The sequence below is a fragment of the Rhamphochromis longiceps genome, linkage group LG11 (genome assembly GCF_057381845.1).
Source record: "Rhamphochromis longiceps isolate RC_006_pf linkage group LG11, R_longiceps_female_GT1.1, whole genome shotgun sequence".
In the NCBI taxonomy this organism is placed as follows: domain Eukaryota; kingdom Metazoa; phylum Chordata; class Actinopteri; order Cichliformes; family Cichlidae; genus Rhamphochromis; species Rhamphochromis longiceps.
Window position 1 is genome coordinate 25,313,443 of NC_140567.1, and position 25,901 is coordinate 25,339,343.

The 25,901-nt window shown below is 42.9% G+C and overlaps 1 protein-coding gene across 3 annotated transcripts; it reads right to left on the minus strand.

Moving 5' to 3' along the window:
- Positions 1-170: 170 nt before the first annotated feature.
- chd4b (chromodomain helicase DNA binding protein 4b) lies at positions 171-24,637 on the minus strand. 3 transcript variants are annotated; one of them, XM_085423224.1, is made up of 40 exons: positions 24,369-24,637; positions 23,839-24,061; positions 23,239-23,363; positions 21,763-22,017; positions 21,539-21,654; positions 21,317-21,416; positions 21,016-21,226; positions 20,801-20,922; positions 20,543-20,666; positions 20,211-20,383; positions 19,441-19,686; positions 19,066-19,269; positions 18,754-18,965; positions 16,288-16,419; positions 15,945-16,044; positions 15,636-15,827; positions 15,066-15,266; positions 14,533-14,670; positions 14,245-14,366; positions 13,961-14,134; positions 12,886-13,027; positions 12,552-12,801; positions 12,332-12,456; positions 12,147-12,239; positions 11,910-12,051; positions 10,628-10,797; positions 10,286-10,463; positions 8,373-8,459; positions 7,404-7,495; positions 7,131-7,264; positions 6,621-6,765; positions 6,355-6,511; positions 5,746-5,831; positions 5,416-5,656; positions 4,894-4,941; positions 4,494-4,664; positions 4,293-4,401; positions 3,291-3,423; positions 2,993-3,188; positions 171-1,418 (listed from the first exon to the last, which is right to left on the minus strand). In XM_085423224.1, exons 2-40 carry the CDS (start codon positions 23,900-23,902, stop codon positions 1,216-1,218), a joined length of 5,913 nt encoding a protein of 1,970 aa, XP_085279350.1. In that variant the 5' UTR covers positions 23,903-24,061; positions 24,369-24,637; the 3' UTR covers positions 171-1,215. The 3 variants fall into 3 exon arrangements, with proteins under 3 accessions (XP_085279350.1, XP_085279348.1, XP_085279349.1); XM_085423222.1 differs by having other exon boundaries at positions 10,274-10,463; XM_085423223.1 differs by lacking the exon at positions 24,369-24,637 and adding an exon at positions 24,168-24,308 and having other exon boundaries at positions 10,274-10,463.
- Positions 24,638-25,901: the final 1,264 nt, after the last annotated feature.

The window sequence follows — 25,901 nt, forward strand, 5'->3', positions numbered from 1 at the left end:
GCAGAGTCTGGCGTTGTCACTCTCTGATAGAACTTGCCATCCCTTTAGTATCACCGCTCATATGGTTAGAAACAGAAGCAGAAGAATGCAGTGCTCAAGAAAAGAAAAAGGAGAACCAAACCTATATAATCAGTTTAAAAATAAAACGTGGCAACAACAAGAAACTGTTGAGTTTTTTTTTTTTATTGTAGTCCATAAAAACAAACAGCAATGATAAAAACAACAGGGTGGTAACCATAATAATAATATTCAATAATGGAAAACAACATAACAATAGACAGTAAGAAATTAAATTAATTTAAGATTGCCATCAACCTCAACACCATCCCATGTACCTAAAAAGCTGGGGAGCTATTGCGAGTTTGTATTACAGGAGACTTCCCATGAAGCAAATCTGTGGTGCAGTTAGGAATGTCAAGGTGCTGTTTGGGTTTGTGAGCACAAAGAGTTGATCCCCGACTGGGTCACCAGTCGGACCAGGCAAGAGTTTGAGAAGGACGGAAGAAGAGGTAACAGATCTGACTGACTGATACAAAAGTGACAGGAACACCCTCTCAGTGTCGAGGCATTCTGCAGTAGAGATGCACGCCACTATGCCCTGTTTAACACACACATGCATACAAGAAAACACACACACCTTCACTCTGCACACACATACAGATGAGGACATTAGAGTTAAATGACTTCTAAAAAAAACATACAAACAAAAATTTCACAATTTCCTAAAGGTGAAAACAAGCACAATAAAATCCCTTGAAGTCTGGAATAATCCAAAAGTTACCACAAAGCACCAGTATACTCCAAACATGCTGCTTTCCCTCCGGTCTAAGCTTCTTCTGCTTCATTATACATATAGTTACACACACATGTTAGATCCTGCTGGAAGGACAGGTCAGTTCAGTGTTCAGGACAGAGGGGTTCAATCTGATTCCCAGTGGAGAAGAAAGACATCTGTATCTAGTCTGCCGCAAAGAAAGAGAACTGATTCTTACATTCGCTTCCGCCCTACATCTACAGTCCCAGTCTTTTCAAAATAAAGTCCAGCAGCACAGCTGATGCTCTTCTGAGTCCGGAGATGGGTTGTGGGTGCAGAGGAAGAAGTACTAACCTGACTGTGCTGTACATGGTGGCTGAGGGGGAAGAATTCTGCTACATGGCGGTGAGGTGTGTGCGACTGGCCTCGTTTGGGGAGTGTGAAATGTGCGATGGGATTGGTCAGCGCGGCACCTGCATCTGCTGTGCGGTCTGTGATTGGTTCTGAGCGGTGACCTCGGGGCCCCGGCTGGCCAATCGGCTGAGGATATTCCTCTCGGACATTTGTAGCCGCACGGCCACGGGGGGTATCCTGGCGATGGTAGCTGGGAGACGGGTGACGTCGGCCTTCATGTCGCTCAGCAGTTCCTCGAGCTGTTTGAGAACTAGAAATGCAGCACAGAAATCGGCATAACAGGGGTGAGCAGCCAAATTTTGGTTTTTGGTTAAAATTAACAGTGTGGCATCCCAAAAAGCAGCAGAGGACAGAAAACGGTAAGGATGGGTTTGTAAAACTTTAACAGGAATCTTCCTGTTAAAAGGGAGTTTTTCCTTCCCACTCTCACCAAAGTGCTTGATCATAGGGGGTCGTATGATTGTTGGGTTTTTCTCCATATGTATTATTGTAGGGTCTACCTTACAATATAAAGCGCCTTGAGGAGACTACTGTTGTGAATTGGCGCTGTATAAATAAAATGGAATTGAACTGAATTAAATATGGAGCACAAGAGTTACACAGTATCTCTCCTTCAGTACCATTTGTAACATTTCACCAACACTCATAAAATAATGACAAATATAAACCTTACACATTTCCCATATTGAGCTCTGTGTGAAATCAAGCTTGGAGGCAAAAGTGTCTCATCTCGTTCCAGGCCCATTACAGATGCATTGAATCCATAGTTGTGAGTTTAAAAGGCTCTTTTTCCTGAATTTGAGACAGTTTACCTCTAGACACCTTTAAACAGTGTTAATGGACAGTGCTAATTTTTGTTTATGGCGGAAATGTCTGTTTATGTAAAGTGAAACAGAATACTGGTGATGAGTTAAAATATGATGGAATATAATGGAGTTTTTGGACAAATATTTACTAAAGATTGAAATGCATTACCTACACAGCCCTTTTCTCATTCAGAAAACGTACTGTGGTAACTGAAGTAACTGAAGCAGAACTTTTAAAGCATTGAAGAATATCCAATATGTCTGCCTTCAAAAATTTCCAATGCTCACTCCTTTGTTTTTAAACAACGTGTGTAGCTGAAGTTGTCTACTGTCAAACAACTCAAAACACCATGACCCTGACATGTAAAGGCAATTATTCTCATCGTTGTGCTGCAGTTTTTCAAAATAACATAGTCAGAGAATTGAAAAATATAGAAAAAGCATTTCAGAAAAGAGCATCAAAAGCAAAACACAAGAAAAAAAACATTACTTTCACCATTTCATCACCACTGGATTGTGAAAAAAAATAAATTCTTCATCATTCATTCACTATTCGAATGATCTTTAAACATTACTGTTTTCACTAAACTCACATGCTTTATCAGCTCCACAAGGTCTTTTTTTTAATAAATATAAAATATGTCACATTATTGTTTCATGCCATTTAATAAAAGTAGTCTTAGTGTTAAACAGCCCCTGGCCCAACGCCGGCACAGAGGGAGAAAACTACTGCTGCTATAACTGAGACACTTTTCATTAGAAGGATAATTACTGTGAGTTCACTGTTGTCTAGGCAGCTGCAATTACGTATGTCATTATGTGCATATACTGTCATTTTGGTGAAGAAGCACCTGCAAGCAGCTGACTCTGCAGTTACTTGGTAAAAGGAAACCATGTGCAGAATAATGTCCCTTGACAATCCCACTGTTTTAATCACGAGACTTCTCAGTGTTGCAGATATAGATTTTAAGTCAGTGAGAACTTTCGCTTTACTTTTCTGATTTGTAACGTGTCTCACCTTTATGCAGCACTGCATTGGCAGGCTTGTTTCCAGACATTGACTCTTTGCTGAGATGCTGGTGGGACTCGGCGAGACACTCCACCTCACTGAAACGTGTGTTTAGGGCCATGGAGGGGTGAGCCGGGTCCTCTGTCATGTTCAGGTAGGCCGCCCTGCGCAGCTGCTCTTCGATCACGAGCGCCTGCTCGAGTAACTGTACAGGAAACGCAGGTGGACCAGACGTGCTCAGTGAGATATGACACGCAGACAAACATTCACACAGAGAACTCAAAGGATAACCGTGTACTCGTTTCACCTTGAACCTGCGGGCCAGAAACTTGTTCTTGATCTCTAGGAAGTTGCCTCTGCTCATCTCCCCTTTGAAGGGCTCATTGAGGATGGCAAACCTCACGTCGTTCTGCACATCCTGCCACCGAGCGTAGCCGTGTCTGAGAGACGCCAAAGTCAAGAATAACAACACAGGTGTGTCTGGATGGTCAATGCCATTTAGAACAGGGTAACAATTTGGGTGGAAAGACTTTAAACATGCATCACTGTCCTTCATTCAATTAATAGCAGAGCTATTTCCAGAAGATGAACGCCTCAAATCACACACTGGTTTCTGGACATCACCATGTAAGCTTTTTTTGGTTTTTTTTGGTTTTTTTTAGACATAAGTGACTATAGTTGGACAATCCAGTGAAAGAAATCTATGCTAACTGTATGATCAAATAGAATAGTAGCACAGGTAAGTCATTTTATTTGTCAGATAATTTAACTAAAATGCTCCAAAAGGCATTAACAGCACAAACATGGAGAAGTCCAGTTCAGTTAAAGTTAGCTATCAGCTACAGAGTCTACACCGGCACACTTGTCATTTTAAGCAACTAAGCTCCTACATTTAAACCAAAAGAAAGCATTATGTGTTTCTGTAGCAGGCTGCAACTATGTAGCTCTAAAGACACTGACCAATTTTTGGCACTTGTGTATTGATTTTTCAGCTCTAGAGGCTGCTACTGGTCGAAACCACTCAAACCACTTCATAGAATTGATATCGAGATAAATCCAGGCACATCTTAATGGATCAATATTAGCTAAATCCTCTCTTTATTCAATTCTGTGGTCAGCCTGAAACGGCCTGCTGCTTAATGACAGCTGTGCTCTAATGTGATCAGTTCACTTAATATGAGTGTGAAATTTACAGTCTGTAAATGTGAAATGATATTTGGTCACCCTGTTTATAAACCTGCAACAACTTTATGCACCTATGAAGACTGAAGAACAGTGTGTTAAAGATATTGTCCGTCTGAAAGGATACTGTATGATGCCAGCAAGCAGCCAGTAGTCATGGCGGCGGTGCCAAATCTCAAAGGTCTTCTTGGTGACGGTAGCTGCTCTCTCCTCATTCTGCCACAGAGAGTGAAGCTCTGGAAAGCAAGACAGGAAGGTCAAAACAGGCAGAAACGAAACAGAAGAAAAGAGAAGAGAAAGAAGTGTGAACGGCTGCATGTGTGTCCACCTGTGAATCCTCCGTCAGCGATGTTGAACATGAACCTCTGCTTGGTGGCTTTCTTCTTCTCTTCACTGACATTAACCACAGGTGCAGCTGTTCCTCCGTCTTTGGCGTTCTCTCCATTCTGCAGTTTGCCAGACTCGTCTGGTTTCACACTGTCCTTCTCCTCTTTTTGTTCTAAAAAAGAAAAAAATTCAAATTAAACATCTTAAAGCTGTGTGAACAAAATCCATGTGTAATAAAGGGCCCAGAATTCATCAGCTGAGGAGTTGAAATCTTGTATAGTATACATTTTAATGCGCAGCTCAAGCTTAAAAGGTCAAAAATAGCAGAGAAGGTTTGTTCCAGTGCTGTCATCTGTGCTTCAAATGTAAGACAGAGTGTAGGTGTTTGACTCAGAGCTAACCTTTTTTCTCCTCTGCAGCTTCCATTTTCTCATCTTTGCCTTCGTCAGCTAAAAGAAGAGAAATAAAGTTAAAGACTGAGAAGGTGAGAAAGAAACCAGAGAATACTGTACGTGGTTTAAGACAAGATAAGATGATATAAGATGGGGAAATTCACGTTATTACAGCTGCAAAACCAAGAGAGCAGGAAAAGTTAGATTCAGCATTACCTTTAACAATATATGTGTGCATATGGTTGTACCCACATATACACACACATATACATACGTAGGTGTATGTGTATATATATATATATATATATATATATATATATATATATATATATATATATATATATATATATATATATATATATATATATATATATATATATATATATATATGTCCTGTACTGTCCCTTTAAATGTGAGTAAGCAGGACTTTCAAGAGAAAACCAGAATAAAAATGGATATTTTGCAGACTAAAAGGCCTTAAAAGCTTTTTGTACTGTTAAAAACAGATGTTACAATCATCGTGTGCCTCACCTCTAGACCTGCCCTCCACTAAATCAGTCTTGCTCTCTGAACCTTCACCCTTGATGTCGGCAGAAGCGTCCTTCTCCACAGACTTCTCCTCTTTCTCTTTGCTCAGGTCTTCAGCTTCTTTCTCTTTCCCTTCAACTCCATCTGTCTCCTTCTCTCTGTCCTCCTTCTCTGCAGCAGAGTCTGCTTCCTCTTTCTTGTCCAGAACGGGGGATTTTTCAGACTCATCTGGGATTTCAATAATCTAGGCAAGAGATGGACAAAATAAAAGGAGATATATCTTCAAACTGTGCAATAGCTGAAGTGAAAGCAGAAGTTGAGAGCAGAATTTACCTCTGGATCATCTGCCTTCTTAGCAGCTTTGCCATCCTCTCCCTCCTTCTTCGTGTCTTCCTTGTCCTCTGACTTAGACAAATCCTCTGAAAACAGAAAGCACATGATATTACAGATATGGGGGGAGTGCTTTAATCTGTTATGTATACAACTAATTAGGATTCCTATTTAACATTTAATCTTAACAAGTGTGTGTTTCTTGGCCTATAACTTATTCATTGTAGTCTTTCCAAATGCATCCACAAGAGGGAGCAAATCTGGAAAATCTCTGGGGGTCAAAACAAACCTGATTGAATAATTACTTCTGAGGGCAAAACACGAAAATATCTCTTACACATCAAACAGTTATTTCAGGGTTAGTTGAGTCTTAAACATAGAATTCACATTACATCTGGTTCAAAACTAAGGTGAAGTATGTGGTGATGAGGTTACAGCTCAGAGGAAATGACAATGTGTTTCATCGTCACGAGTGTCCCCTTCTTACAACATGTAGTCAGAGTGTCAGAAACCGAGTCTAATTATAATGCATGCATCGTGTACTGAGTCTAAAAAAATGTTAACATTTGTTTAAAAAGCTCAGTAGTGAGTGCAAATAGTGTGTGTGTTTACCCGGCACAGGAGTGTTGGGCTGTGTGTCTGCAGGAGTCCCTGTGGAAGGAGTCTTTGGGTCTTCTCCTGCAGCCAAAGCTGCGGCTCTTTTGTTTTCCTCCAACTCGGCCATCCAGGGCATCGACCACTGACCATTCACATGTTCAAACTCCTGCACCTGTTAAACAACATGTGACTCAATGATTAAGAGTTTGGATAATTTAGACCACATTCTCAAGCAGGGCGACACTATTTTTACCATTTCTACTGGAGCTGTTGAACCGTACCTTTTTCCGTATGAGTGACATCACACCGATGCGAGTGAGCACGTGCTGTCTTGACAGACCCTCCCGAGGGACGCCGTCAGCAAACGTCTCGGCTCCGTCGGCCCCCGGCTCACAAAGGTGACGCATGAACAGAGACACATAGGCCCTGCAAAGAAAGCATGACATACTGAATAAATTTGAGCCAGGTGTATTTTATATTGCAGAGAGACAACATGCTAATTAAGCTGAATGTAACTATCCTGCTAGTATTTAGTACTAAGAGACTTCACGTTCTAATGGCTCAGTTACCAGTTTTAACAATAATTACTTTAGACAGTTGGCCAATTTATAAAACTGTCATTAACGGAACAGCTTAAACCTTTAACTGTGTAGACAAGTTTACAAATTTGAGCAGATGATTGATACTAAAAATTAGGTTCATAAAAAAAAAAAAAAAAAAAGCACTTTACCTTGATATTAGACTGCACCCATAACAGTAGGAAAATTATAAAAAACACCCATCAGACTCACTTGAATTCTTTCTCTGACTTTCCTCGTAGGTCTCTGACCAGCCACTGGTTAGTAAAGGCATCTTGGGGAGGCATCCCATAACGCATCACTGCATTTAAGAAAGCCTTCCTCTGCCGTGCGTTGAATCCCAGCACCTGACAGGTAAGAGGTCAAAATGTAAAAGAAAAGCTTAATAGAAAGACAACAGAAAGATGTGACTCCTCCACCACTGTGCAGTTAATTTTTTTCCCTTGCACATTCACTCTTGTCTCGTGGAAGGAACCAAAAACTCACCTCGATGTTCCCACCAACCCTGGCCAACAGTGGGGGTAGAGGCTTGTCCCGGTCGTTCCTCAGCCCTTTGCGGTTTGGCCTGCGGGCATTGGCTATGAGCAAAGAAGCACGGTTAGTTAGTCTGTCTGAAGGCCTGAAAGTCAGCGCCAACTCCACCGAAGCCATGAGGACGAAAAGTTGAACAGTAAATTTTGCATGATGCATGATCGTGTGTGCACTTATCATCCTAAACTTTCCACTTACGGCTCATTGGCTCACTCTGATCCTGCTGAAGCTGGCCCTCTCTCCACACTTTACAATAAACGTTTCTTGAAGCGCAACGCTTTCAGAAAATTTACTACTGAAAGCAATCTGGCAGTACACATCATTTAATAAAACTCCAGTTACAGTAAGAAAAATACAACTGGTATATAAATGCACACCTTATAGCACCTTTTAATTGGAAAATAAATTTTTTACAACATGTTTATTAACGGATACAAATTTAATAAATAAAAGTGAACAGTTATATAAACAATTAATATAAACACAAACAATTTAATCTGCAAAGCAGATTAAAGGACTGGGAAACCATTGATCTTAATTTTCTTTCCCTGTTTCCTTCTCTTATGCTTTTTCCTTTCCTTTTTCTTTCTGCCTTGCTTTGCCTCTCTACGCTCAACGCAGATGATGCAGTCACATTTCCTTTTTCGGCAGTTGTTGTTGAGGTTGTCGAGGAGGATATCATAGCTCTCGTCTGAATCTGAATAAACATCTGCGGGGGTGTTGGAAGGATGTTAGTGAATTATGTATCTCAGATGTGGAAAGACTTCTTATCATCGGTTAATAATCTGAACAGGAACCTCCGCCTCCATGTCAGCTTGTTATGATCAATAACTTCACTCAACTCCATCTTTATGACTAATGCCAAACTCCTCAGAGCACAGACGTCCCAGTGTGAAAGATCTCCAACGGTTGTAACCAACTTACCTTCAGTCCGTTCATCAAAGTCCTCATCGCCCTCCTCTGAGGCCACCGAGTAATCGGACTGGTTATCAGACTGATCCTCCTGCCAGTCTAAAGAGACCACAGAGAAATGATGAGATGAGCGAGGAGAAAATACCAAAAAGGACAAAACTCTTCCCCACCAGGTCTGAATCTAACTGATCAACAACGAGATAAAAGTACACATACGAGTACACAATAAAAGTAACTCCTTTCAGAGGTTTAATCACAGGTTAGTAAGAGTTCAACCAGTAGGGGGAGTTACCGTGTTAAAACTGCATTTGAACTACTAGATTACTGCCACTGATTAGCTTTGACTGCTGCAATAAACAAAAAGAAAAGATCCTTCACTGATGTTGTTAATGTTTACACAGCTATATGCAAGTGAAAAGCCTACTGTGGCTCTAACAGCTTTGGTTTTTGGTTTATTTGGGGGCTGAGACAGGAAAAAAAACAGATCATTAAAACAAAACTAGTTCAACTGCTTCTGTGTTTTGCAGTTTGAGGTTTGTTTCTTCAGAATTGTCACTCTCCCAAAATAAGGTCTTAAAATGTGAAGCAGAAGGGTTCGGGAGAGGACTGTAGCTTTGGTGATTTTATCAACAAATCCTAATACACGTTCATGTTATTGCTTTTCCTGGACCTCCAAAATCTACATGAATAGTATGGACTTTTTTTATATATATAATTAATATTAAAACTTAACATATTTGAACAGAACCTTGTTGAAAGCTGCACTTATTACAATTGCCATGGCTTGTTGTTTCCAGCTAATAATGTCCCTGTCTGTCATATATGATCTCTGACAATGGAGTTCACTGAATGGAATAATGTTTGAGAGCAAATAAGCACTGAATGAATGGAATACAGGCAACTGATAATTGATTTCCTCCTCTTATTAATGTTTGCATGTTTTTCTGCAAGTTTCAAGATGTAAAACTATAACATCAAGATTTTGCAGACCTGAGTCATGTGCATGATCTCCCCTTCCCCCTCTATGTCTACACTGCGTTTACACTCAGAAAAAAAGAAAAGAGGTCAGTTCAAAACCAGTGGAGGCCTGTTTTTCCCCACACAGGAAATTAATGATAAAGGTTGCAGAAAAAAGTTGACCCTATGAGCAGAATCTCCCTTCGATAGACTGCACTCCATCTCTCTTCTTATGAGAGCTGGGACAGGCTCCAGTCCAACTCCCAGGACCCTGCGGTTAAATTGGTCGGATGGATGAGGAGAATAAAAAGCAAACAGTCCGTGACAGATGCATTTTCTCATGTCTGTGCAATCAGACATCATACAGACTACACTCAGGAGCTGGCAGGTTAATCTCCACTTAATGGGCGATCACACACAGCTCAGCTGAGTGACGTCTAAGAAATGTTTATCAGCACATGAGTGAAAATGGCTGTTGTGTTGTTTGCTGTGCCCTATCGCACGCTCTGCCTGTGCATCCAGCCCAATCTGCTGCTGCCCCCTACTGTTTTAATGCTAAACCAACGGCTGTACTGCAATAATATTCCCTTTGTGCCATTTTCTAGTCCGAGCAAATTACATCTAGAAAAGGGGCCTTAACTACCTACAATGTGAGTCCGTCTATCCGCCTATTTTGTGTGAACGTATCTCCTAAAGGAAGGCGACACATTTCTGGCTTAGTGAAAGGCCTTATCCTTCTGAAAAAATCGATTTTAAACTGGTCTAAACATTTAAAAATAACATCAACTACCACATTTCTACACCCGAGCACAAACTAAAACAAAACTTCATGCCATAATCTCACTGTCGCTGCTACTATATTACCACCACATCAACACCACACAAACACAAATCCACCACTGGTACTGCACTCCACACACGCACAAGAAGAGGTTGCATTATATATTGTTCTGTACCCTGTCTTATACCTCGGTCCTCCTGGGAGCCATCATTGTAGTTGACTGGCTTTCGAGTTCTTTTGCCTTTGCCCAAATTGCGGGCGAGATCCTCCTGCTGTTGCTCGTAGTGGTGCCGAAGCAGCTTCTCCCAGTAGTCTGGATCAACACTTTCCTCCTGCTTGATCACCTCCCTTTCCACCTCCTCCTCCTTTAAAACATTTTTTTTTAATACAGTGCACATAAAGACTGTTTGTTCGTGCGTAGACTTGGAGTTTGACTACTAAAGATGCTCTAAAAATGACAAAAAACTAAAGCCCGATAGGTAAAGTGATATGCTCATATACGCACATTGTAGCCATGCTAATACTGTACCTCATCATCTTCATCTTTCACCACATACTGTGCCACTTTGAACGAGCTGAGGTATTCGTTCATGCTCTGGAGCTCAGTGTCGTCTGTGGCATCCTGGTTCCTGTCAAGCAAACGGTCAATTGCCTGATCATCGTAGTGGATCACACTGCTGTCATCCTCCTTGTTGTCCCCTGAAAGTAGAATAAGTGGAAAAAGAAGGAAGGATAGGAGGAAGAGAAATTTGAATTTAATGCTCAAAACATCTCTGGCATCCCAGTGGAGAAGTCATAATTCCACCTCTTTCTCTTTGCTTTTACACACAATGCAACTAGTGATGCGCAGAACCAGTCGACTGGATAATTAACCAATAAAACTTTGCTGCTTTCACTACTCTGCACCAGGGATAGTTGTTTAAACTAGTCATTCATATTTTTTTGTATAAGCCAGTCAACCCCACTCCCCACCCCCATCTCTGACAGGAAGTTTTAAACAAGTACTGTGGAAAATAACAGATAAGAGACCTGCAAACCAGCAAAGTTCTGCACTATCTTGATCTAGAAAATGAAACAGCTGTGAGCTGAAGAGTAAACTGACATATAACCACTCAACTGGAGCAATGCATAAACCACATTCTGCAGTGTGGACGCTATGGCCTAATTTAGATTTCTGTGGTGAATCTCTGTAGATTCTATGACTTAACCTACGCAAGTGGCCAATATTGATGCTGGTATATATGCTTGTGTGTGGAGTATTATGTGACAGTTACCTGTGGTCATGTCTCGGCTTCTTATATGCGGTGCCAGCCGGCAGAACTAAATAAAATGCTGTGACTTTTTCCCCTCCTCAGTCCTTGCTCTGTGTTGTGTCTGGTTTTTTTTCAAGGGCAAACATATTTAACTTTTTCCACTTCTTTGCACATTCCCATTACGTCTAATCGGATAGTTTCAGCAATCCTCCAGGAATTTGCTGACATTTGTTAGTCCTTTTATCGATCCTATGATTATTATTCCTATTGAGGGGCTCATTGTTATTCTCTCACTGATCAATTTCAAAGCTGCAGTGAAAACATAGCTGTAGATGCACAGGAGTACTGAACAGGTACATCACATCAGGTGACTCTGTAGGCTTTCAGATGGCTTTGCAGATACAACATAACTATAGGATAGATTAACCAGACATACAGAGAAAGAGGCTCCCAGTGCTAAAATTAATATCAGCCCCACTCACCAAACTAAGCGGACAGTGTGTGTGTGTGTGTGTGTGTGTGTGCGCGCCATCTGTCAGAGGCTCAACACTGACTCACCATCTCCAATTTCATCTTTAAACAGTTCTTCAGTTCCAAACTTGAGGATGTCATCAAGCTCCTGCTTGGACATGGAGCCCATCTTAGATCCGAGGCCGGGTCGCACCACCAGGTGGGTGAGCATCATCTTCTTCTTTGCCACCTGGTGGAAGCAAGAAGGTGGAGGTCAAGCTACCAGTCAATATGTGATCATTGCAATTCAACACATTTGATAAAGTGGTGTTAATTTTCACAGACCTGTGTTATCCTCTCCTCCACAGACGCTTTGGTAACAAAGCGATAAATCATCACTTTCCTGTTCTGGCCAATACGATGAGCTCTGCTGAAGGCCTGTGAAGCACACATGAAACACAGCATAATCACCCCTCAAAATAAACGCTCACACTGGCGCAGATGTGAGGTTAGTCATGTGGTTTGCATACCTGGATGTCATTATGGGGATTCCAGTCGGAGTCATAGATAATAACAGTATCAGCAGAAGCGAGGTTAATGCCCAAACCACCAGCTCTGGTAGAGAGGAGGAAGGCAAACTGCTGAGCACCAGGAGCTGTTGGAAAGAGGAGCAAAATTAAAATTAGAAAAACAGACATGAACTCTGCTGTCCTGAGAGGCAAAACTGACAAATAGCTAAACACGCCTCACCATTAAAGCGATCAATGGCCTCCTGTCTCAAGTTGCCAGTGACTCCTCCATCAATCCTCTCATATTTGTAACCCTCGTTCTCCAGGAAGTCCTCTAGCAAGTCGAGCATTTTAGTCATCTGGGAGAAAACCAAAACCCTGTGGCCTCCTTCTTTCAGCCGTCTCATCATCTTCTGGAGCAGCATCAGTTTCCCTGAAGACTTGGTCAGGGCAGTGCCTTCATACATGCCATTTGGAAGTTTTGGCGCTTCCTGAAATTAAGGAAGTGATGTCTTAAACAAGTTTAAAAGAAACACGAAAAAACTAAATTAAACTAAATGTATAAAAAAACATACATTGGCAGCTGCTGGAAAGAGGTAGGGGTGGTTACAGCACTTTTTGAGGTCCATCACAACATTGAGCAGAGATACTTGATTTCCTCCTCCACGAGTGTTCAGGGCCTCAAAGTTACGTGTTAAAATGAACTTGTAGTATTTCCTGAAGTACAAAAAGAGAAGTAAAAGAAGCGTGAAAAAATAGACTGCAAAGATAAAACAAAGGAAAACATGAGCAGGATTAAAGCTTCAAGGGTGACATGTTATGCTCATGTTGCTGCAAATGGTTCTATATGAAGTTTGTATTATTCACAGTTGAAAATAATATTCATCTATCTTATACTGGGCATTGCTGCAAGCCCTCATTTTAACCTCTACATGAAACAAACAGTTTAAGCTTCCCTCCGAACCACCTTCTGACTGACTGCTGCTTGCAAACAGAAGACAGTTATGAATGTCGAGTTGAGCTTAGTGCCTAAGAGGAGACCATCTTATGATGTGTTCAAATCAAAAACCAAGCCTGTTGCACAATTCCATACAAGGTTTTATGCAAAGACTATGGATTGTTTCCACATTGCAAAGAATACATGTTACTGTCAATCTAATTGCAGCTATCAGTAGTATTTATTACATTTACTCCTTCTCCTCCAACTCATAGCAAATATTTGTGGGTTTCCAAAACCATCAGACAGAATCTGTGACCAACACAAGGGGAAACTTTGCTTTGTCTTTTCTTTGACCACAACATTAGGAATATCCCCTTTCACTGTCGACAGCAGAAAAACTGTCTGAGCTGTTTGAAGTCTGAGCTTCAGGCTCACAGGTATAACTCTGCCATACTCTGGGCACATTATTTGAAACTATGGCATGTTTAATTCAATTAATTTTAATTTTATTTATATACTGCCAAATTAACAACTGTCACCTCAAGGTGCTTTATATTGTAAGGTAAAGACCCTACAACAATACAGAGAAAACTCCAACAATCAATGAGCCTTTATGAGCAAGCACTTGGCGACAGTGGGAAAGAAAAACTTCCTTTTTTCATTTTTCCAAACATATATTTGCAGCTACTGCAAAGTTTTTTATTGCTTACTTTTGCATGGAGCTCAGCTCCACTCGAACAATGAGCTCGGTCTTTGAAGGCATGTGTTTAAATACATCAGCCTTCAGCCTCCTGAGCATGTGTGGTCCCAGCATGTCATGGAGCTTCTTGATCTGGTCCTCTTTTGCGATGTCCGCAAACTCTTCCAGAAACCCTTCGAGATTACTGCATGAAAAAAAAAAATTAAAAAGCCACATGAATCACAGTGGATGTCATCACTGTATCTGCAGTACAGCTACATCTGCTGTAGCCCTGCGCTGTGTGCAGGTACTGACTTGAATCTCTCTGGGGTTAAAAAGTTCAGCAAATGGAAGAGCTCCTCCAGGTTGTTCTGAAGTGGAGTGCCTGTAAGCAGCAGCTTGTGTTGCAGCGGGTAGTTGTTCAACACTCTGAAGAACTGAGAGAAAGACAGAAAACATACAGTACAAACCTGGGCACTGGAGCCAAGAAAATTACACCACTAAACTGTTATGTCCAGCATTGTGTGTCCAGTGATGAAGGGTCACCAACATACTTTGGTTTTTGTAAAAGAAAAAGAAAAGAAAAAAAGCCTTTGTTGTTACCTTGGACTGGTTGTTCTTCAGTCTGTGTGCCTCATCTACAACCAGACATGCCCATTCAATGGAGCCCAGTACAGCCTGGTCAATGGTGATCAATTCATAGGATGTCAGCAGAACATGGAACTTGACTGGTGAGTCTTTCTGTAATATGCAGAAAAAAGTGCTTTTTAGTTAAGCTGCAAAACTGGGAAATAAGTGGAAACGATTACAAATATTACAGCTGCAAGTGCTGCAACTAAAGCTGGCTCTGACTGGCTGATCCCAGAATGCCTACAATGCCCACAATGCCTTCCGAATCATGTGACAACCCCCTTGGCTTTTGTACTTGCACTTCGCTGTTCCACTTGAACAATGTATTGTTGTTGCAGTTAGCAATTAACCTATCGTTCACTCAAAAGGCGTGATGGGTGCTTCGACTTACGAAAAGTTTCGACTTACGAAAGACCCTCGGGAACGAATTAATTTCATAAGTCGGGGTTCCACTGTACTTCAAAGCCACTACACTCTGAAATAGCAGTTTGTTTTTTTTTACTTACCTTCATCTTGGACGCCTTTTTTCCTCCTCTGATGGCGTTTCCCTCAAAGGAGAACTCATTCTCTCTAATAACAGCCCTGCTGTCTTTATCCCCTATATAGGTGACCACATACATGTCAGGAGCCCACATCTCAAACTCCCTCTCCCAGTTAATGATGGTGGACAGAGGAGCGCTGACAAGGAAGGGGCCTTTGGAGTGACCCTGTACCAATGGAGAACAGAGTTAGAATACATTAACATGCAAAGATGATTCATAATTTAATATCAGATAAATTACACAACTGCATTTGTCTTGCCCTGCCTTTAGGATCGAGCTCCTTACTTGGAATTCATCCCCTTTAATGGGCAGAGTTACTGTGTGTTACATGTCTGCAACCCCAACCACTAACACTGACTGACAGGGGAGGGCAGACTGGACAAAACAGCGTCAGTTAGCATATACAAGTCTTACTAAAGATAAAACAGTACAGCATTAGCCTTATAAATCAAATATTATCAGGTACTGTGTTGTACTTTTAACTGTTAAAACAAGCTTAATGCATTCATATTTATAAAATAAACAGCCCCTTACCTCCTTGTACAATGAGTAGAGGAAGACAGCTGTCTGAACGGTCTTGCCCAAACCCATCTCGTCAGCCAGGATTGTGTCAGTGGCTTGAGCCCAAGAAAACCTGAGCCAGTTCAAACCTTCCAGCTGGTAGGGATGCAGAGTTCCTCCTGTGCTGTCCAGATAGTCAGGCTGACGGTCAAACTTGATGGTGGGCTGGAAAGGAAAAAATAAAATTGCTGACCCGATCTGAGGAGCGAGCTTTTACACGGTCATCAATAATCCATCAGAATAAAGCAATTTAAGAAAAAGGTTGTATTTTGGTGCACGTACATCTACAACTGGATTAGCAGGCGGTCGCTCTGCCTTCTTCACTTTGACTGTCTTTTTCAGCTTCTTGCCAGGTCTGCCTTCCTCACCCATCATCAACTCTCTGATACACAGAGTAGGAAAAAAAAAAGGTAAGACTGACTAATTTATTCACTGTTTTTTAATGTAAACAGGAAAAAAAAGACATCAAACTGCCACAAATATCTCTATATGGCACCTAATTTACGTCCTAGAAAAGGAGTAGAATTAATTTTACAATTATTTGATCTTACCCTACTTTAAGATATCAACAGTCCTTGCACAACCTGAGCAAACAGCTTCTGACACTTAGTACACTACTGCATACCTGTGATTCCAGTAAGTCTGTTTGTAGGGGTCATACTCTGGAATGTCCATGTCTTCACTCTCCCAGGTGGACTGATCATATGGCAGATCTCTCCACTTGATCAGGTAATGCACATTATTCTTTTTATCAACACTATCAGGATAAAACAGACAGAAGATATTCTGTTGTGATAAAATGGTATACCTAAATGCTTCTGTTAAAGTGTTTCTTTTACAAGGTGACATTATAAGACACTGGCTTCAAGATACTTCAATATGTGGAATCGATCCCTCTCATTCACTCTTCCTCTTATATTTCCTCTTACTACTCCAAACTTGGATACTTTGTCACCCTAACCCTTTATTGACAAAATAACCACAAAGAAACAACCAAACACCTAGTGACAAACATTCAGCATTACTCCTGCACAAGCATAAGCAACTGTGCACTGTGAATCGACACTGTGCACTGTGTTGTCATTGTGGTTTGTTATCACAAGTAGACAAAGGCCGTACACAGCATGAGAAAAAACAAATGAGAAAGGCATTGTGTTCTACTCTGAGTCCATGTTATGCATGCACATACAGTGGGGCAAAAAAGTATTTAGTCAGCCACCGATTGTGCAAGTTCCCCCACTTAAAATGATGACAGAGGTCAGTAATTTGCACCAGAGGTACACTTCAACTGTGAGAGACAGAATGTGGAAAAAAAAAATCCATGAATCCACATGGTAGGATTTGTAAAGAATTTATTCGTAAATCAGGGTGGAAAATAAGTATTTGGTCAATAACAAAAATACAACTCAATACTTTGTAACATAACCTTTGTTGGCAATAACAGAGGTCAAACGTTTACTATAGGTCTTTACCAGGTTTGCACACACAGTAGCTGGTATTTTGGCCCATTCCTCCATGCAGATCTTCTCGAGAGCAGTGATGTTTTGGGGCTGTCGCCGAGCAACACGGACTTTCAACTCCCGCCACAGATTTTCTATGGGGTTGAGGTCTGGAGACTGGCTAGGCCACTCCAGGACTTTCAAATGCTTCTTACGGAGCCACTCCTTTGTTGCCCGGGCGGTGTGTTTTGGATCATTGTCATGTTGGAAGACCCAGCCTCGTTTCATCTTCAAAGTTCTCACTGATGGAAGGAGGTTTTGGCTCAAAATCTCACGATACATGGCCCCATTCATTCTGTCCTTAACACGGATCAGTCGTCCTGTCCCCTTGGCAGAAAAACAGCCCCATAGCATGATGTTTCCACCCCCATGCTTAACAGTAGGTATGGTGTTCTTGGGATGCAACTCAGTATTCTTCTTCCTCCAAACACGACGAGTTGAGTTTATACCAAAAAGTTCTACTTTGGTTTCATCTGACCACATGACATTCTCCCAATCCTCTGCTGTATCATCCATGTGCTCTCTGGCAAACTTCAGACGGGCCTGGACATGCACTGGCTTCAGCAGCGGAACACGTCTGGCACTGCGGGATTTGATTCCCTGCCATTGTAGTGTGTTACTGATGGTGACCTTTGTTACTTTGGTCCCAGCTCTCTGCAGGTCATTCACCAGGTCCCCCCGTGTGGTTCTGGGATCTTTGCTCACCGTTCTCATGATCATTTTGACCCCACGGGATGAGATCTTGCGTGGAGCCCCAGATCGAGGGAGATTATCAGTGGTCTTATATGTCTTCCATTTTCTGATGGTTGCTCCCACAGTTGATTTTTTCACACCAAGCTGCTTGCCTATTGTAGATTCACTCTTCCCAGTCTGGTGCAGGTCTACAATACTTTTCCTGGTGTCCTTCGAAAGCTCTTTGGTCTTGGCCATGGCGGAGTTTGGAGTCTGACTGTTTGAGGCTGTGGACAGGTGTCTTTTATATAGATGATGAGTTCAAACAGGTGCCATTCATACAGGTGCCATTCATACAGGTAACGAGTGGGGGACAGAAAAGCTTCTTACAGAAGACGTTACAGGTCTGTGAGAGCCAGAGATTTTCCTTGTTTGAGGTGACCAAATACTTATTTTCCACCCTAATTTACGAATAAATTCTTTACAAATCCTACCATGTGAATTCATGGATTTTTTTTTCACATTCTGTCTCTCACAGTTGAAGTGTACCTCTGGTGCAAATTACTGACCTCTGTCATCATTTTAAGTGGGGGAACTTGCACAATCGGTGGCTGACTAAATACTTTTTTGCCCCACTGTATAGCACGAGAGCGGCTGTCGTCTTCACCTTATGTGCACAGTGATGCTGTATTTATAGAATAATGTTCATTAAACATTAATGTTTTACTTTGAACTGAACTCCTTCCTGACACTCCACACACACAAAGCATACAGAATACAAATGATATGCATGCATTAAAACAGCAATGCTAATTCAGTTTGAGGTCTCCACTCAGCAAACTGTATTTACTTTGTTAACTTACTTTTATTGTTTCTTGCTTCGAAACCTGCTTAGTGTTCTTGTTTCATTTGTATCCTACCTGTGGTTAAGGACGCGGTGGATCATCAGCCACTCCATCTTAACTCCATAGCGGCTAAACTCCTCCTCCATGTGGACAAAGAGTGGATCTTTGTTCTTCCTCTTCGTGCTTTTGTCATCGTCACCCTCGCCTCCAAAGTCAGCAGGCGGCGGTTCATCCATGTCAGTCTTCCTTTGGTAGTTGCGGAACATCACTTGGCAGTTCAGCTCCAACTGGGCGAGAGTAAACAAGGGGGTGTCATGTGCTGAGTATGTTACAAAAAGGAAAAAATAAAACCTCATTCTCATCTACAGGTGGATGCAATGGTAGTACCTGTAGCTCCTGCACCCAGGAGCAGTGCCAGTACGACATGTTGCACCACTTGACAAAGAACTCCCTCTCTCTACGGCCTGCCAGAGGTGGTGGGTCAGGAGCATCAGCAGGCAGATCAGCAGGCCGGGGTACGGGCATAGGGGCTGGTGCTTCTCCCCAGCGCCATGTTAAAACCTTCTGCACTTTTCCCTTCATCGGTGGACACTGTGAGAAAGTGTGGATGGCAGAGGAAATTGTTATCTAAAATGCTGCAGGTAAACTTATGCACATCAAGAGAAAAGGCTCTTTATCTCCAGTGCAACTTGGAATTTGTAATCCACATGCACGCCCACGTGAGCACGCGCAGTCTCGTATGCACCAGTGCTCAGTGCTCACCTTGCAGCGGGGGCAGATCCATTCTCCATTGGGGATCTCGGGGAGAGGAGGGTTGAGGCAGTGGATGTGGTAGGAGGAGGGGCAGGTGTCACAGCAAAGCAGCTCTCCCCCGTCCTTACACACACGGCAGAACTCAATGTGGTGGTCGTCTTCCTCCTCCATCCCTTCATCCCTCCTGTCGTCATCGTCCTCACCTTCGGCCTCGGACAGATCATCCCTGGCTTCCCACTGGATTCCCTCCTTCTCCTGGTGGCAGAATTACAGACAGAAGGAGGAGGTGTGCACGCGGGGGAAGAGGAAGGGGGGTTGGGGGGTGAGGGCAGACAGGCAGGGAAGGTATGCGGAACGAAGTGAAAGAAAAAAAGGGAGGGGTGTGTGTATGCGTGGGGGGGATTGAAGAGCGCCGAGGGGTGGGGAGGGAGGGTGGTGTGCATTGCGTGCGTGTGGAGCAGTCAGAGGAAGGGAGGGAGGCAGGCAGGGGAGGGCCGAGAAGAGGAAATGGAGGATGGGTGAGATGTGTGGTGGGGAGCAGGAGAGGATTGACGGGAACATGAGCAAAATGGTTGTTGGGGTGGGGGGAGAAAGGGACAAAGAGAAATGGAGAACACTACAGTCAACCCTGCTGCCAGTGCAACTTCCACACAAAATATTTTAACATCCATGTTTCATGCAATTTTTGCCCTCCTGATTCAAACTTTGAAAATCAGGCGCATTTGCTCTAACAGTCTGCCGTGCACATCTCTCAGAGGATTCAGGGTTCCAGTACTCACACAGTGCGGGCAGCTCCACTTGCCCTCAGGTGCCTTCTCCATGTCAGGGTCCAGACAGACCATGTGATAAGCCCTCGGACAGGTGTCACACAAAATGATCTCTCCTCCCTGTTGACACACCTCACAGTAATCCTGGTGGTCTGTCTCATAGCCGTCACCATCTTCTGTCTCGACTGAGAAAAGACAGAAAAGTAGCAGGAAAAAATAGGTATCAGCCTTCACTTCAGCCTTGACTTTGCTCTTGTTAAACAAGCCACCTACATTACACACATTTCTTTTCTTCATGGAAATGCTGATATAATATCACACTTTTATTTCAGTATGTTTCCAACCTTTTTTCTTTTTCTTTGCACTTTTGGGCTTCTTCTTAGGACGACTGCTGCGGCTGGAGCCATCTGACACTGAGAAGCTCCCATCATCAAAGTCGCTGTCAACATCAGGTTCGTCCTCATCGCTCTAATGAAGTCAACAAGCGAAGGGAAAAGATTGATATGAGTACCTTGTTTCATTTCATCACATCATCAGTATTTGGATCCCAGTGATTAAATATGCTGAAATAAAGTCACTGTGTGCCAATTTTAATAACTCACAGAGGAGCGCTTCCTCTTGCTGTTGAGGCCTCCAAGTTTAATTTTGAGTGGAGCCACCTTCTTAGGTTTTGGTTTCGGTGGAGGCTTAGATGTGGGCTTCGACCTCCTACGAGCATTGGGACCTCAAGAGAAGAGAAGATATAAATTTATTTAAAACAGCCAAAATCTTAATTCTGTATACACTTCATAAAGTCATAAACTCTGTCCTATTTTACCTTTGCCCTCTTTGGTCTTGGCCTTGCGGAGAGGAGGTGCTGGGGCTGCTGGGGGTGCAGTAGGCGCTGGAGCAGCAGCAGGAGTTGAAACAGGTGGAGTCAATGTAGCAGGAGCGGTATCTGCCCCGCTCTCTGTCCCTGCCACCACCATGTTCTCCACAGCTGTCACCACATTGGCAGCTGCCAGGGCTGCATTAGCAGTGGCACAACCCTGCGGGGACACAAAAGCACACAGTGAGAACCTCTGCTCTCTAGAAGTGTATAGTATAACAGAAGAACAAAAGGCCTCAATATTTAATACCTTCAGAGGGTTGTTTGTACTGAATTCACGCCACTTGGCCATCATTAAAGTCATCATCTTGGACACAGCAATTTTGGGGTTCTTAGCTGCAATTAATGGCCTAAAAACACAAAGTGGGCAAAACTTTTATACTGTTACATAAATATTTATGCACAAATCTGTAGTCACAGAGTAGATGCAGACTTTACTGTCAAAGCCTAATAATGATGAGGGTGTCTTCACCTGACAAACTGACTGAAGGCCTTGTAGTTGGTGAGGGAGCTGTAGTCTTCCTGAGTAAAGACGTGGTCAATGTCTTTCATACCCCAGGCTTCCAGCAGCTGGGTGGAGCTTTTCGGCTGAGGTGGGAGGAGAGAGTCGAAAAGGACAACGAGGAAGGTTAATGTCACACGTCAGCCCTGCAGTAAGTAAACAAAGTCTGCATGAGGGCCTGAATTAAACTCTACCTGGCAATCATCGTCATCGTCCTCATCATCTTCTGGCTCTGGTTCTTTACGTTTGCTCTTTGAGCTGGACGAGCCTCCTTTCTCTGCCGCCGCACCTCCCTTCTTCTTGTCTTTGGCGGAGCTGGACCGTTTCTTCTTTTTCCTCCCTGGTGCATAATCACTTCCTTCACTCTCTGACCGCATACCTCCCTCATCAGCATCCCTCTCTGCTGCCTCCACTCCAAGCAGGTGCTCTGGGGAGCTGACTGGCAACTCCTGTAAGATAAAGAACCACACTGCTGGGTTTTATGTATAACACAGAAATTAGACGCTAAAATGACATCTTTCTTTGTCTTGTTTCTTGTAAAGGTCCTGGCACTCTATTAGGCTTGGGGAATGAAAAGACACTGGGCTGTCATTCACAGCGCTGCTATGGTCAACATATGACTCATCACTAATTTCAGAAGAAGCAAAAACAGTCAGTTGCTTCATCTATTGTTCAGTTGACACAGAACGGGTCTTTTTATTTATTTTTCAGCAAAAATGCTAAATATTTCCTGATTTTAATATTTGTTTTCCCCGTTTTATGTGAGTGGTAATTAAATATATATTGTAGACAATGTGTTTTAAATGCACTGACCTGGCCTATGGAAAATTATACATTTGCTAGTAATTGGTTCATTATACATTAATTGATTTGACCTCTTCTTCGTTCAGCTGCTCTCTTTAAGGGCCACTACAGTGGATCACCTGCCTCCATCTCACCCTATCCCTCCCTATTACCCTCCTCTGTCACAACAAACCCTCCTTTACTGCATCCATGAATCTTCTCTGAGGTCTTACTCTTTTTCTCCTGCCTGCCATCTCCATCTTTAACATCCTTTTCCCAATACATTCACTATCCCTCCTCTGCACTTATCCTAACCATTTCAGCCTTGCCTCTCTTACTCTGTCTCCACAACTGCTTAAATTTATAATAAAAGTGCTACACCCTTATTTCAGGGTATTTGGGTCTTGGTTTCCCATCTCATGAAATCACTGTTTGCAACACATCCACCTATAGTTAAGTTGATTTTGTTTAGATTTTTACTTGTTCAGCTCCTGTATGTTAATTAATTTTCCTATTAAAACTTAAATCCTTTCTTTGAGTGCCTTATTTAGCTATTTTGTTTTCCATATTGCATTTTACCAAGCGATTATACTTTACTACTTTATTTAAACCTAGGCTGCACTTTCCTATTGAATCTTGTCAACTTTTTCCAAATAAAATCGACACTATTTTGTATTAAATACACCCTACATCCATGCAGGTTTTTTCACAACTTCGCAGAAAGAATTACTTTTGGTTGTTTTATGCATGTGCAGTAAAATCAAGAGCAGAACAGCATCTGTTGTGCTGACAGAAATGTTTACAGAGACAAATCTGTCACAATCTTTAAAAAAATGAAAAGAAAAGAGGATTCCCTCAGTCACAGGCTTAAACTTTGTGCAACTCACCTCTCGGATCGGTCTCTGCCGCTTGCTGCTCCTATTCTCTCGGCTGCTCTTCTTGGCTTTCTTCTTCTTCTTGGACTTTGGTACCTCTTCTACGTCAGACACAGCATCCTCCGGCTCGTCCTCATCTGCCGGCGACACGCTTTCATTAGAGACACAGTGCATGCACACGCACACACACACACACACACACACGGACAAGAGCACCACCGCTGCAGGCCGAAGGGAGAAAACAGGAGACCGCGCACTGGCACGACTGGCACACGTCCGTGCACGCACGCAGACACACACAAGGCGAAAGCCACAAAAGCGCAGGTTGAAACTTGTCCGTTTTCTGTGTTTGAAACTTTGACAGCTCACGCCCACGCTCGCGGAGGGACCCGCGAAAGAAGAAGGGGGCCGAAGAGGAAAAGGAGAAACTCTAAACACTTGCTTGCCAAGTTAGCTAACTAATCTATCATGGCGAGTGACGGACGGCCCGGGCAGACTACTCACGGCTAGCTGAAGCTAACATTAGCATCGCGTTGAAGGCGAGCTCAAGTTACGGAGATGGACCTTCTTCTTCGGAGGCTAAAAAAATAAATAAATAACAGGCGAGCTTACCGTGAATTAGTGAGTGCTCGTCCGCGGTCCCAAAGTCTTCCCTCTCATCCTCGCTGCACGACATTTTCCCCTGCGTTTTAATTTTATTTCTTGCTGGTCGAATTAATCCCTCCTAAACCTTGCTCCTCGGTCGGCGAGGGAGGAGGGAAAATGACGTGGGACTGGTGGAGAATGAACCGGGGGTGTCCAGGAAGGGAGGGGGTAGTGGTGGTGGTGGTGGGTGCTGGAGAGAAAAATATATATAATAATAATAGCAATAAATGGCATCGGAGGGTAGCTAAGCCTTGCCCGTTTCCTATTATTTACACAGCATCTAATTGTCCACCTGCCTGCTCAAACAAGTTGGATAACTTCATTATCTGTGACATTTATCGGCTGTTGATTTCCAGGTATATTTTTACAATGAACTTCAGCGTGGCATCCGTGGTCACTTCAAATCCACACCGTGAAATCGGACTGTTGAGTTAAAGCGTTGTATGAGAGCAAAGTTGAAGCATTACGAAGCCAATCTCCTAACATTAGAAACTTACAGTAGTGTGCTTGTAGTCCCGGCTCGAGGTGTGCTCTCCCCCCCTCCCCTCTTCCTCTCTCTCTGTCGGTGCGAGAATTGCCACAAATCAGCCTGTTTGTGTGGCAAGGTTCATTCATTAAGCCCGACTAAACGGGTGATGAGGGAAATTCAAAAAACGAGCCGTCAACGACCCCAAAACACGCTGCTCCGTCCCCCTCTTCGCTCTCTCCCCAGCCCTTACAGGCAGCGCTTAGCTAACATCCTCACAAACACACAAAGGGGGCAGACATCCCATAATAATCTCCCCCCCCCTCCCACACTCACACAGGACTCTGCATAGTTACCTCGCAACGGACAGACCATAATACTCAAGCCTGTCCCCACCCCCCACCCCTCCACCACCACGCGCGCGCCCGCACGCACACTTCCACACGCACCATGCTCACTGCATGCACTCACACTCCTTCCCCTCTCCACTGGCAGTCCCAGCCCCCTTAGCAACCCCGTTGTCATGGTGACACCCCCCCCCCCCACTCCCTGACAGACCATAATACTCAAGCAGTAGCAGTATACATCCCATAATATACAACTCCTAAAAAGACAAGAAAGAGAACAAAAAAACACTATTGAGCTGGGTCTCCAGGGGAGCACAAGTCCAATGGTGACAGACCATAATACTCACAGAGCATCCACCTGGTAGTGAGCAGGACTACAAGAAGAAGTCATTTAGCCTTCACTCTTTCCTTTGGATCCATACAGGTAGGCAGCATGCCGACTGTGTCCGGGTCAAACAGGCCTGCTGAGCAGGAAGTGCTGCAGATCTCTGGGCCCCCTGTTCCTGTGGTATCAACACAGGTGGAGAGTACCCAGGGCCACCCCAGTGACAGAGAAGACTGCCATCAGTTCCTCCAGGATTATCTCCTCCATCCACATCACAAACCAGTAGTTATGTACCAGCACAGCAAGGGTTAGAAAGTAATTCCTTCATTAAAAAAAATAAACAAATATTCCCTCCTTAAGTTGAATTTGTGACTTTTACAAAACTTTTTGAGAAGTTTTGTTAAAGTGTATCAACACCCACCCACTAGATCCTCACCTCCACCCTCTGAATATTTGCAGAAATAATGAAAGCCATGATATCCAAGTTTTATAATCTGTTTGTGTTTAGAGAGTGGATTATAGTGTTAATAGTGCTAGTTACATATGTTGCTAAATGCAACTTATGTAACTACCCCTAAAGTAAATGACTGTACTATAAATATAACAGACATATGTTTTAAATGTGCAGAGTCCAAAGTAACATTACTTCACTGTGTGAGACTTTACAGGAGGATTAATATATTTTGTGACGAGCTCAGAAAGACACATGCAGAGATCATTTAAAAGTTGTTTCTACTAAAAGTTGTTTCTACTTGGTTTGTATCCAGAAGAATGTTTAAAAACACCCATAGACCTCCATTATTTAAACATCAGCATTGCTTTAGGGAAAAAAAGGAAACCTTTAAATATCAAATGTTACACATTATTCATCCATCCAACCATGGAGACCTCC